The 14,341-nt window shown below is 36.8% G+C and overlaps 1 protein-coding gene across 6 annotated transcripts in view; it reads left to right on the plus strand.

Annotated features, from left to right (window-relative positions):
* The first annotated feature begins 651 nt into the window (after positions 1–651).
* Positions 652–14,341, plus strand: part of LOC106134085 (liprin-alpha-1) — a 167,363-nt gene continuing 153,673 nt past the window's right edge. For all 6 annotated transcript variants that reach the window (XR_009656973.1, XM_060945476.1, XM_060945480.1 and 3 more), the window contains exon 1: positions 652–1,170. Coding sequence is in view for 5 of the 6 variants with exons in the window: in XM_060945476.1 (XP_060801459.1) it covers positions 922–1,170 (249 nt within the window). In the remaining variant the exon portion in view is untranslated. The remainder of the gene's footprint in view (positions 1,171–14,341) is intronic.

The following is a 14,341-nucleotide window of genomic DNA, read 5'->3' on the forward strand; positions in this document are numbered from 1 at the left end:
GTCTTTAAGTCTTCGCGGGACTGAAAGCTCTGTCTTCATCAGGGATAAAGACATGATTAAATGTATGTTTGTTCTTCTAATTAATTCATATTTTGTATTTTCAAATCCCGTCGAAGTTCCAATTTTATCAACTTAATGTTGCCAAAAGAGTCCAAATATATCGAACTTTCTAAAAGTATGTAATCAGATTTCATGTACAGCTAATTATCTAATTCAATTCAAATTCAAAATTTTTATTCATTATTATAGGATACTTCATATCGCTTAATAATTTTCAAAACGTATGGTTTAACAACATTGGTTGACGTCAAATAAATTACTTAAAAACTAAGTTTACTGCCGCTTCCAAGGCGTCAGTGCAGAAGAAGCGGTAACAAACTGCACTGCAGCATTTTCTTCAACAACGTCAACTTCACAATATTAACTAACTCTATATTTCCCGCCCCAAAATCTTTAAACCCTAATTAAACACTTAAGACGGGGCTAAATAGCTGAAAGATGTGTCGCCTTCACGGAATTACAAACTCTACCTGTTAGTACGTTTACGTTAGTAAAAATTATGACGGATAGGTATTTTCAATGGAATCGGAACTTCTAACAGCCACTATTGACGTATTTTTAATCTTTGCCATAATTGACGTTCCATTTCAAGATGGCAGTCATGCCGCTTGAGCCGTGATAGTATGGAATCGTAGGAGTACAAGTTTTAGGTGTGTCTTTCTAAATATCGAACTAGAATGCCTCCCGATTTTTTAATTAAATCCCTATTCGAACGTTCTGACAATGTGAAACATCGTGCTCGCGTTTTGTACGTTAGATTTAGGTAACGTTTGTGCCGGAACATATGTAATAAAACGGTGATCGAAATTTGTGTTCAGAGTGTCGTGTACGATAAATATTCTGTTTTGATGGTAAATTAAAATGTGGAATATGATGTGCGACGTGATGCCCACGATATCTGAGGACAGTATCAGCCAGAGGAGTTCGCAATTGTCTGGTGAAGATGCCAACTTCGAACAGCTTATGGTTTCGATGTTGGATGAGAGGGACAAACTGGTGGAAAGTCTCCGGGAGACACAGGAGCGTCTGGGAGATTCGGAACTGCGTCTCAAGGAAGTGGAGAAGGAACGAGATTCCCTGCACAGGCAGATCGCTGCCAATTTGCCTCAGGTCAGTGACATAAGATGAAATTAGACCTGTCCTATCGACCTGTAATCACAATATATCGGCGTCTTTCACAATTGCATCAGTATACAGCGAATGTGATATCATATTGCAGGATAGTTAAAAAATAAAATTTTTAACATTTTAGTAAAGAAAAACAAAATTGACTAAACAGTAAACTTAATCCATAATTATGGGTAACGAGTCATTACAGAACTTGCTTTCTAGGTAGATTTTAAATTAAAATTGAATTATAATAGTAATTACCTCCATTATTAATCATGGTCATCTAGCTCTTATTGCCTCATGAGGGTCCATCATTGTATTGTACACTGTTCATTGATAATAACATCAATACTGTAAGAATGTTATGGATTGTGGTTATCGATGGAACCCATAGTCCTTCCCAAGGAGGATGCAACTAGGTGGGATGCTATATATTACCATGGAAAATGTCAGTAAACATTTCTATGAACAAACAGTCCTATGTCCTTAAGCTGCTTAGTATCACCTTTTAAATCATTATTAATCCTTTGACATCTGAGTTGATTTTTGACCACTGTTGTTTAGCAAAATATGTCAACTGAGTGTTACAGCATCTAAATAAGTGCTCCAAAGTAGCCATTTCACTCTAAAATTGTATGTACATATATATAAACTTTTGTAGCTGAACGTGGCCATTCAGTCTTTTCAAGACTGTTGGCTCTGTCTACCCGCAAGGGATATAGATGTGACAATATGTATGTATGTATAAACTTTTGTCCGTGCTCTGTACCTCAATATTTAATTGCCATCTGATTATTACCTCTTAGAAATTTTTGAAAGTTGTGTTTGAAAGCCGTGGGGCTCCCAGCACTAATAGAAAAAAGAATAGGACAACTTTCTCTCTTGCACATGAATGTCGTAAAAGGCGACTAAGGGATAGGCTTATAAACTTGGGATTCTTCTTTTAGGCGATGGGCTAGCAACCTATCACTATTTGAGTCTCAATTCTATCTTAAAGCCAAATAGCTGAACGTGGCCTATCAGTCTTTTCAAGACTGTTTGCTCTGTCTACCCTGCAAGGGATACAGACGTGATTATATGTATGTATGTATGTTGAAAGTTGTATGGAAGAAAATGCTCTAATCAATAAATTCACCAGTTTGAAGCTTAAATGCTAAAAATGCTTTAAACAAATAAACCTTATCTGATCATCATCTGATCTGATTTTAAATAAATAAGTTTATTTTTGTATTATAAATAAGAACAAATTAGCTACTGACTGAAGTTCTAGTTATGATGATACATTGTGTCCAAAAGTCTTACAAAACTCATACAAAGCAAACTTATCACACATGTTATTTCCCACTTCACATTGTAAGAGGACTTGTAAATAGTAATTTAAATAATGACCAGTTCAAGAGAGTGTTAATTAGGTTGTGTAATGTAGGCAATATTCAGACCTCAATTACATAGATTTAATGTAGGTAAAGAAATAGGCCACATTCATTAAAAGGTAAAATTAAGTGCCATTGGTAAACAATATCAGTAATTCGTCCATCAGTCTTATTCCAATTTTAATTGTAGTCTGCATTCTATCAATTTTCTTATGGGATAGCCCATTTGGGTCTCTATTGGTTTATGTTAACAAGATGCAAACAATTTGGTTTACCAAAGGATGTCAAAGATCCGCTTTGTCTAGAGAAAATTGGAAATACAAGTACCTACTTGTCTGTATGAAAATACAGGGTGACATTTAAAACAACTGCATCCTTTTCAACATAGACTATACCCATGCTTCTGAGCTGCTTGATCCTATTTTTATTTAAATTAAACATCATTATTTTCACATTAAAAAAACCCTCAAAAACCATAAAAAGAAATTTAAAGTAAACATCAACACAACCTATCTGTTACTGCTAAAATCTGTACTGAATATTTTTAAAATTACTATTCAAATTCTGTCTAAGCATAACTATAGTAGAACCGCATAAATGAGTCCTCGCCCGCGGAGTACAGGGGCGCGGGGGTATGACGACGAAGGGGAACGAAAGAGGTGCGGGCGGCGGTCGAGCGTAGCGTGTAATACAAGGGGCGAAATGTTACTGGACATTTCTTGAGATATGTGACGTCATAGTGGTTAGCGGCAAACAGGTGAAGATTTTTATTAAAAAAATAATAATGGCTATACAAAATTTGAATGAAACAACTGTAAACTATACAACGTGTTCCTTTTGTTATCCCATAACTCCATGGTATCAACGAGACCACGTACATGAATTAAATAGCATAAGCATTTTTCGATTATTGTTATTTTCAAATTTTTATTTTTCATACAAAACAATTCGATAAAAATGTGATTTTATGATATATAGGTATGATATGTAGGTAAAAAAAAGGTAATAAAGTTATGTATGTAATATTTATTTATGCAAAATTTATCAAAATTATAAATCAATCACTTATGTCCATAATATCACTATCACTGGAACTTGATTCTTCACTTTCACAACAGCCATCATCAGAATCATCAGAATCGTCTTGCACATTAATAATAAAATCAACAACTTCATCTAGGACTCCATCATGTTTGCAATATTCGTCTTCGATTTTAATCACGTGTTTAACACAATTCTCCCATTTCTCTTTGGGATATTCAGCAAATAATCTCTCTAATATTTCTTTTTTCTGGTCCAAATTAGAGTCGATACTTTTTTGTGCTAATTGTCCTTTGATATCACCCCAGACCAACTCAATTGGGTTCAGGTCTGGGTGATATGGAGGCAAACGCAATACTTCGTGTCCGTTTCTTTTCAATACCTCGTCAATTTTGTAAATATCTTCTGTGAAATTACTTTTAATTAATTTATATAAGTCATCCTTTCTAAGTTTTTCATCAAAAGGCACGTTATGTCGTCGTAGCCATTCTTGCATAGTTGGCTTGGTAGAAGCCATAGTTGGCTTTTTCTCTTCTCGAACCGAATGATAAGCTGCGTTGTCCATTACTATGACAGAATTTTGCGGTATATTAGGCATGAGCTTTTCATTTATCCATTTACTGAAATTTGCGAAATTCATAGAATCGTGATAATCACCTGTTTTACATTTGGATTTGAATATCACAAGGGCTCCGTCTACAAATCCAATTTGACCTCCACAATGTACGATGATCAAACGGTCCCCTTTACCAATATGAGATAGAACGCCAAGTTCATCCTTTGATTGCCAACATTTTGAAACGTTATGAGACGCGTTTACATAAGTTTCGTCAAGGTATAAAATATGTCTTCCTTCTCTACGATATTTTTTAATAGTATTTAGGTATTTCCACCTCCACGATGTGATATTTGGCTGTTCGATAAGGAGTTTCCTTTTAGATCCGCATTTCTTAAATTTAAAACCTAGATCATGTAATAATAGCCTTAAATATTCCCTGCCGCAGTGTAATATATTCTCTTCTCTAAGTACAGCGTTCAAAGTTTTCAGAGTAGGTATTTTTTTGAAAATTGTGTAAAACTGAGTGACTTTTCTTCTTACCACTCCTTTTGTGAAATCGTCTATTTCCACTCTTTTTCTACGAACCTGTTTTGGTTTTCTCGGTGATTTAAATCTCTCGTTGTCATTTAATGCTTTCCCTTGTTGTACAATTCTAGATACAGTCTTTTCTGATAGTCCAGTAACTTCTGCTACAGTTTTATTTAAAGGTATATCTTGTTTATATTCATCAGAATTTGGGTCGAGTTTCTTTTTTCTAAAATATTCATATACGTTAAACGCCATTTGTTTGCACTGACTATTAATTCTATGTCCGAAAATATTTCGACTCATCTTGAGAATGTAATCTCATGTATAATTTTCACAAGGCGTCTGCAACTGTCAACACGTGTGATCGCTAACCGCGTAGCGAGCGAACTGAGTTTTTACAAGAATGCGCCCGCCGCCCGCACCTCTCTCGGTCCCCTTCGTCGTCATACCCCCGCGCCCCTGTACTCCGCGGGCGAGGACTCATTTAGGCGGTTCTACTATAGAAATTATTTAGAAATCAATTATTTAAACGCATCCTCAATGCATGTTATGTGCGCTGCCGTTTTGTTAATGTATTTTCTCGGTTGACTGGAAGAAATCCTAATTAGGATAAGTCGGCCATTGTACATATTCTTCAGAATCCAATATCTTATTTGTAATTTGTTTCATTTCTTTTTATGTGCAATAAAGAGTTTAAAAACAAACTAGATGCAGTTATCTTGTTAATCTTTTTGCTTAAATGTGTATTTAACTTATATCTTTTCTAATCTGGCTTAATGTAACTCGGTGCGTAACCTGCCAAGGAACCGAATCGCAAAAGTCAACAATCATCAGCTACAAAGCCAAGTCATCATTCAGTTGTGCATTGATTTGTCTTAATTTCTTCTCTCATATAAATAGATTGAGAACCATGAGTCATACTACACAAATAACAATTGTATAATTTGACCCATAGGCCAGTATATGTAATGGAACATTAGATTTGTTATCTAAATACCTATTAAAGACTCCTGCAGGTCATTGAAGTCAGGAATGACTGATGGCTTACTAATTTGTGTTATTTTATCTTTATTGCACAGTCTAATATAAATGGAAGACTCAATATTATCTGCTTAGACCAAAGTATGGAACATGAACTTTAAAAGAGTTATCATATCTTCATCTTATCATGTCCAAAATAACTATTCCAGGCGGACGGAGTCGCGGGCACAGCTAGTATAAGATAAAGTGACTACAGAACTAAAAAATGCAATAAATATTTTTGTAAGATATGCAAGCTTTAGTCAATAACTGTGTGATAAGAAGATGACTCGTTATAGCTCACAAATGATAAGTCGCTGATGGCTATCCTATAGTTAACTATTAGGGGCCTTGATACTTTATTTTTTAATTAATAATTATATAAATAAACATCCAGGACCCAGACCAATCAGAAAAAGTTCTTTTCTCATCATGCCCTGGCCGGGATTCGAACCCGGGACCTCCGGTGTCACAGACAAGCGTACTACCGCTGCGCCACAGAGGCCGTCAAATCCGCCGTCTATTATTTTTAATATTATCTGACAACACACGGCAAAAGTTGTATATTCTGTTCTTTTAAAAAATCTTTTTTTCTTTCCTCTCAGACCAGCTTGAAAGCATGCACTGGATGTGTGTGTTCTTATTATCTTAGTAGCCTTTTACGACATTCGCAGGAAAAAGCTGAAGTAGTCCTACTATCACGCTGGAAACCTAACTTGGGTAGGAACTGTTTCTTTGTTTAGGACTATAACTAAATCCTACTAATATTATAAATGAGAAAGTTTGTGAGTATGTCAGTATGGATGTTTGTTACTTTTTCACGCAAAAACTACTGAACCGATTACGATGAAATTTGGTATGTAGATAGCTGAGGACCCAGGCGTAAAATAAGTCAAAGATAAATGATTTGTAAAGCTAATTTGATTTGATTTGTAATAATAAATAGTTGAACGTGGCCTATCAGACTCTGTCCACCCCGCAAGGGATATAGACGTGATAATATGTATGTATGTATATATAATGATTTACTAGCAATCAGCTGGGTTCCATTGGCTGAGCATCGCACGCGCCTGCCTTGACCCACTCGCCATTCTTTGTTAGCCAGCGTCTAACTGCACTAAAAGTCTAGATCAGTCCAAGTAGGTAGGTGCCTGTTGCCTGTTAATTGATCTACTTCCTGTCCTAAGTACCAAAAATAAAAGAAGTGAACGTTTAAAAAGGAAATTTTAATAATTTTAATGCTCAGGTTATTAAATCGATTTTATTCACATCGCAAGTTACCTAATTGATGCCCGTGTGTTTTATGACACCCCATTTTTTTTTTATATAGTATCTTTTGAATGTTAGTTATATTGATTTTACTTCTATATGCTCAGAAGTATTTATTTATTTATTTAAACTTCATTGCACAAAATACAATAGTTTAGCACAATTGGCGGGCTTAATACTAGAAGCATTATCTACCAGTCAACCAGTGTTTGAAATTCCCACGGGAAATTTATAAGCCTATCTCTTACTCGCCTTCTACGACATCCATGGGATAGAGAAGGAGTGGTCCTATCCTTTTATTTTTATTGCCGCCGGGAACCACACGGCACTTTTAGGACAGTTAATAATTACGAAGCTTCTAGACACCCGCTAACGAAGGATTTACGGGTACTCCCACAGGAGCGAAGGAAGCCCTTTACTTAACATACATACATACATATGGTCACTTCTAAATCCCTTGCGGGGTATACAGAGCCAACAGCCTTGAAAAGACTGAATGGCCACGTTCAGCTATTTGGCTTAACGATAGAATTGAGATTCAAATAGTGACAGGTTGCCAGCCCATCGCCTAAAAAGAAATCCCAAGTTTGTAAGCCTATCCCTTAGTCGCCTCTAACGACATCAATGGGAAAGAGATGGAGTGGTCTTATTCTTTTTTGTATTTGTGCCGAGAACCACACGGCACTAACATAACTAGTTAACATTATAACAACCTGTTACATATGTACATAGTAACGATAATGAGTGTTATATAGTAACACGTTATCGAGCGTAAGTTCAAGAGCGCATGTGAATAGGAACGTGCGAACGTGTGACATAATAAACCCACCGATAATAATTCTATGCAGTATTGACATACTTACATTGATGATAGGCCATTACGTTGGTGTAAAAAAAAAAAGTTTTTTTTTTTCTAAATTAGCTTTTGCCCGGGGCTCGCGTGGGAAATTCCAAGAAAAAAAGTAGCCTGTGACACTCCCAGAGGTCTATTCTATATACATAAAATCACGACTATTTCCCTTGCCGGGTAGACAGAGGCAACAGTCTTGAAAATACTGATAGGATTAGTCGCCTTTTACGATATCCATGGGAAAGATATGGAGTTATCCTATTCTTTTTTGTATTGGTGCCGGGAACCACACGGCACTAATACAAAAAAATAATTATCGTGTAGAGAAATGATCTCAGTGCCAGTGATAACCGCATCAAAAAGAGTTCGCTCATTCGTATAACTTGTCCGAGTCAAACCTATGACGCCATTAGTCATTACCCATTGATAATTGTATGCAGTAATGACACAATGCATTCTGATTGCCGTGTAATTATGCCTAGTGTCATGGACTCACAGTGTATTTACGTAAATGAATTATTGGAATCCGTATCTGGGATTTTGCGTTCATTTTGTAGGCGACGGGCTGGCAACCTGTCACTATCAGAATCTCAGTTTCATTATTAAGCCACAATACAGTTGAACGTGGCCTTTCAGTCTTTTCAAGACTGTTGGTTCTGTCTACATCGTAAGGGATTTGGATGTGACTGTATATATACATATGTGTGTAAAAATGATCAGAAAATCAACCTTTTTGCATACGTACACATATCTTCTTTACCCTTCTGTAAGGTGCATGTTTATCCCTGTTTGAGTTAAATCTATACTAATATTATTAAGCTGAAGAGTTTGTTTGTTTGTTTGTTTGAACGCGCTAATCTCAGGAACTACTGTTTCGAATTAAAAAATCTTTTTGCGTTGAATTGACCATTTATCGAGGAAGGCTTAAGGCTGTATAACATCACACTGCAACTATAAGGAGCAAAGAAATAATGGAAAATGTGAAAAAAAAAACGGGGATAATTATTCATCCTTGAGGGCTTCAATGATGCTCAAAATAACAATTCCACGCGGACGGAGTCGCGGGTGCAGCTAGTTTATAATATTGCCCAAGAAAGAAGGTAGATTAGGTAGTCAAGCTCAGTGGCGCATTGGACAGGCTTGCTGATAATTAGTGCGCGACGTTCACAGTTCCCTTTCGTACACGTTCACTCGGCTTCTGTTACAGCTGACACAGTCGCTTATTGGGTTAGGTAATGGATTTTATGATGTTATTTATTATAATTCATCAGCGTATAACGTAAAATTTGAAGTTGTGAGACTATTCATGACGTTAATGAACTGTTTTTTACGCTTGCCTCAATTTTGTATGTGATATCTCTATCTATATATCTATACATACATACATATGGTCACGTCTATATCCCTTGTGGGCTAGACAGAGCCAACAGTCTTAATAAGACTGATAGGCCACGTTCAGCTGTTTGGCTTAATGATAGAATTGAGATTTAAATAGTGACAAGTTGCTAGCCTGTCGCCTAAACGAAGAATCCCAAGTTTATAAGCCTATCCCTTAGTCGCCTTTTACGACATCCATGAGAAAGAGATTGAGTGGTCCTATTCTTTTTTCTAATGGTGCCGGGAACCACACGGCACCAACCATTATTAAACCAGTGATTATTGTAGTAGTTAGAACTGAAATGAACAAAATGATATGCAATAAATGTACTGAAATTTAAATTCTACCATTTTGAGTTCATCGTGATTCCGTAATCAGTAATCACGGAATCATCATCCCATATGGATGTCCACTGTCTGGGTAAACCTTCGGGACGATCCGACCCCGCCCAGTCTATTTCAGGGTCGGACACCAACTCGACGTTTGAACTTCACAGCTACAGGGTGTGTATAAATAAACCAGACAATATTTTGTCAATTTATACATAAAATCACGCCATTTCCCGGAGTGGTAGGCAGAGACCACCTCTTTCCACTTGCCACGATCTCTGCATACTTCCTTCGCTTTATCTACATTCATATAACTCTCTTCATGCAAGCTCGGCGGTTTTATTGTTGCTGATTTTTGCTATAATGCAATTGATCACAGTGCAGACATGTGCCGTGTGGTTCTTGTGGTTCATGGATGTCCTTAAAGGCGATTTTAGGGGATAAGCGCATTCATTCGCCTTTTACGACATCCACGGGAAAAACGTGGGGTGTTTGTATTCTAAAGTGCTGGGTAACCACACGACACAAACAACCTTTTTATTTATCCTATCAAGATAGCCGTGTGGTTCCCGGCACCAATGAAAAAAAATAGGACCACTCCATCCCTTTCCCATGGATGTCGTAAAAGGCGACTAAGGGATAGGCTTACAAACTTGGGATTCCTTTCTTTAGGCGATAGGCTAGCAACCTGTCACTATTTGAATCTCAATTCTATCATTAAGCCAAATAGCTGAACGTGGCCATTCAGTATTTTCAACACTGTTGCCTCTGTCTACCCCGCAAGGGATATAGACGTGACCATATGTATGTATATTACAAAGAAATGGTTGCTAGCGTTTCATCTTGAAGTTTCCAGGTCGCGTTGTCGCATCTCCCGTCGATGACATCACATTTCGCAAGTGTGAATATTTGATAAGTCGGGACACGTTGATGTGAAGGGGTTAACAGTGGATGATGTATAACTACCGTCAATATTTATGTAGTGTACAGTAACTGTGAATGACAAGGAAATCAAGAGAACGTTGAGAGTAAGGTGATTCATTTTGTGTTGGTTTCTTGGGGGTAACTAAAAGAGCACTAAAAGAGAATTTTCCAGAAATCCACTAGAAAGGGTAGAACGTCGTCGCAGACGGGTGAAGAATCGAGTGAAAGCTACATTGAGTAGTAGCTTTTGCGCGGGGCCTCGCTCATGGGAATTCCCTTGGGAAAAAGGTAGCCTACCATAGCAGGTTTACGTATGCTGCTTAAATAGGCTATATATAGTAGCATATACCTCCCTAGTAGCCATTTGGCAACCTTTTATTATTCCCCTTCCCGCGGGAATTTCGGGAAATCCACTTCAGTGAACCCCTAGACCACATAGGAACCTACGAAATGCCTAATTCTAAATTCAGGGGTTTAGGATATGTCAGACATATTTAGAAAAAGGTGTAGGATAAAGTATGGATTCTTTTTTAATAAACGCAGCGGTTAATTCGCGTTACTCTTTTTAAAACATGAGGCGTAATCTCTTCAGCAAGGGCTTTCAGAATACGTTTATCTCGCATGGAGCTCGCAATTTAGAGCCGTTTCGTAGCCGGCTCGGCCGCGTGCTCTCTACGCTTGATAGCTCTAATGAACTTTTATTAAATAAATAAATATATACGGGACAAATTACACAGATTGAGTTAGCCTCGAAGAAACGAATTCCAACCCGGGACCTCCGGTGACACAGACAAGCGTACTACTGCGGCGCCACAGAGGCAGTTATTATGAGCTTAGCTTTGACTTTGTTAGGACAGGTGCGTCTATACTCTTAAACTAACGGCGCACGATACTAACTGTTACATTAAATAACACCAGTGTATGTCCGCGGCTCCGCCCGTTTCCAACAACGAAACCCGCTAATTACCCTTGACTAAGGAAATTTAGGAATATCTTAGTGTACTCCTCAACGCTTATTTGTTTAGAAAATGATAGAATATAAAGTTTCAATTTGACGGCATCCGTGGCGCAGCGGTAGTACGCTTGTCTGTGACATCGGAGGTCCCGGGTTCGAATCCCGGTCAGGGCATCATGTGAAAAGAACTTTTTTCTGATTGGCCTGGATAGTAGTATCGTGTAACACAAGTCTCGAACTTACTTCGAGGCTAACTGTATCTGTATAATTTGTCCAAAAAAAAGGTTTATTGAAAACTTTTTTTATAAACGCTGCAATATATTCACATTTCTCTTTTTAAAACATGAAGCGTAACCTCTTCAGCTGGAGGGTGTCAGAATACGTTTATCATATGGAGCGCGCCATTAGAGGCGTTAGAGACTTCAGCACTCTATGCTGGAGTGTAGGAAAACTTTTAATAGCTGTAATGAACGCTATTATTAGCTTAGCTTGCCCTTTGATGAGGATACGTCTATTCTCTTCAACTGACGACACATGATATTAACTATATTGTAGAACATTGTGCTTTCTGTAAGCTGACTATGACTACAAAATTTGAACTCAACATCTTTAAAAAAGCAATTTTAATTTCAACTTGTGTATTGCAACATTTGACAATAATGTTACAACGTTTAAGAGTAGGTACCCTCAATTTCCAATTTTTTTTTTTTATATAAGTATTTCCTATTAGGTAATAGGAAACATCGTTTTTTAAACAACCTGTCGTCTGTATTTATGTGGGTCTTTCTACGTTAAAGGAGCATTTGATATTAAGAAGAGTGGCACGATATAAATATTTGAAATAACATATTTTTCCAATAAAGAACTATGTAAACAGATATTTTGTATACTTGTTGTAGATGGCCAGTTAGTTTATCTATTTTTACAAGAGTTTTTACGTACCAGGGGAGATACAGGATCCAGGGTAGATACATGAAGGCCAGGGTAGGATACTTTACCTTACAGGGGAAATATACATTGAAAGAAAAACAATTTTATTCATAAGAATCAACTTTAATATTTAACTTTTTGTAATAGTTTACAACTATTAGAACAGATTTAATTTCATTACAGTCTTTTAATGTTACTTTAATTATAAGGACATAGAAAACAAAATTACTTAGTATGTACTAACAAAAATCACAGTGTTTTTTTCTATTAGTTCTTAAAGAAAATACTTAAATTATTTAATAGCACATAAGTTGCATGTAATGCGATGTGATATAAGAATATAGAGCATGAATACTCATTAATAATCATAAACATAAATTGGAACTTCCATTTAAAGAAATAAAATAAAAAGATAACAAATGAGATCATGGCTTTTCAAATACGTTAACACTTTGGTGAAACTCATAATAAATATGCTGCCCTTTCATTTTTATGTTGGGGGTTGGTATCTTTCCTATAATCTGGTCCCATGAGATGAAAGAAACGTTGTTGTCATTAATCCTGAAATTTTTACCAGTGTTGTCACAAATTTTACAGAATATTACTTGTTCTTCATTATCTTCTTCAATCCCTGTGCACATAACTACGTATCGATATTCTGCGTCTTTGTAAAATTCTCACCAAGACAAAATCGCCATTGTTGAATTTATTGTTTAAACCAGAAGTTGCAGGTTTGCATATTCGGAAACAGTGGCACAAGGCAGAGAAGATGTTTGTAGCTGCTTTGACAGACTGTAGTTGATTAATGGCTCGTCGTCAGATTCAGACCATAGACATTGTCAACATTAAGGCGCGGTCTCGTATTCTTTGTTGCAAAATCCATGGTACCAAGCACAAAGTGATCGCAGGCCTCAGGATTGCAGAAGCAACTCAAGTTCTTCATTGTTAAGCGGTTGGGAAGAAATTACTTGTATAAGTTTATAAATATGGATTTGACGGCCTGTGTGGCGCAGCGGTAGTGCGCTTGTCTGCGACCCCGGAGGTCCCGGGTTCGAATCCCGGCCAGGGCATGATGAGAAAAGAACTTTTTATGATGGGCCTGGGTCTTGGATGTTTATCTATATAAATATTTATTTTAAAATATAGTATCGTTGAGTTAGTATCTCGTAACACACAAGTCTCGAACTTACTTCGAGGCTAACTCAATCTGTGTTATTTGTCCCGTATATATTTATTTATGTATTTATAAGTTACTTGATGGACCTTCATGGTACCTGAGAAAGCTTCCAAATCTCATCATCGTCACTAATAGTCACCACTTTTATATTGGGACAGTTTTTTTGGAGGGCGTTCGTGAAATCTTGTTTCAAAAATGTCGTTCCCAGCTCCAATAATTCTATCCGCAGTTCTTTTGCACGTCGCACCTACTTTATCAGGAGCTCACGAATTAGATTTTATCGGGGAGCCATGATCTAAAATAAAGAGAAGTTACAGTTTAAAGATATTAAATATGTTATTCGTGGGATATTTTATAGCCACACACATAATTATTTTAAGTCAAGCCTGCCCAAATAGGCAGCAAAATAGCGTATAAAACTCCGAATATAAAATTACTACATAGTGTAGAAGTAACGTAAACCATGACTCAAATTTAAAAAAAAACTTATTAATGTTAACAAATTACTCTTTTACGAATGATAAATATGTACAATACTAAGAAAGGACTGATTATGGTACTTCCGTATTTACCCTGGAAGTAAGGTCTCTACCCTGGCATTTCATGAGGCAGGGGAAATATGGCAGGGTAGAGACGTTTTCATTGAAAAAAGGATACTATCAGAAAAGTATGTACTGTTACGCAAAAACAAACTAATACGGTAAACTAGGCAGAAATTGAAGTAATAACAAATTACAAACAAACTTTTAGTATGAATAACAATTCAATAAAACTTACCAGTGGAGAGACGGCACTGACTGACACATCCGCGTAAGACGAGTGGCGTGGTCGGACCATC

This window comes from Amyelois transitella, chromosome 8, assembly GCF_032362555.1.
Source record: "Amyelois transitella isolate CPQ chromosome 8, ilAmyTran1.1, whole genome shotgun sequence".
Classification (NCBI taxonomy): domain Eukaryota; kingdom Metazoa; phylum Arthropoda; class Insecta; order Lepidoptera; family Pyralidae; genus Amyelois; species Amyelois transitella.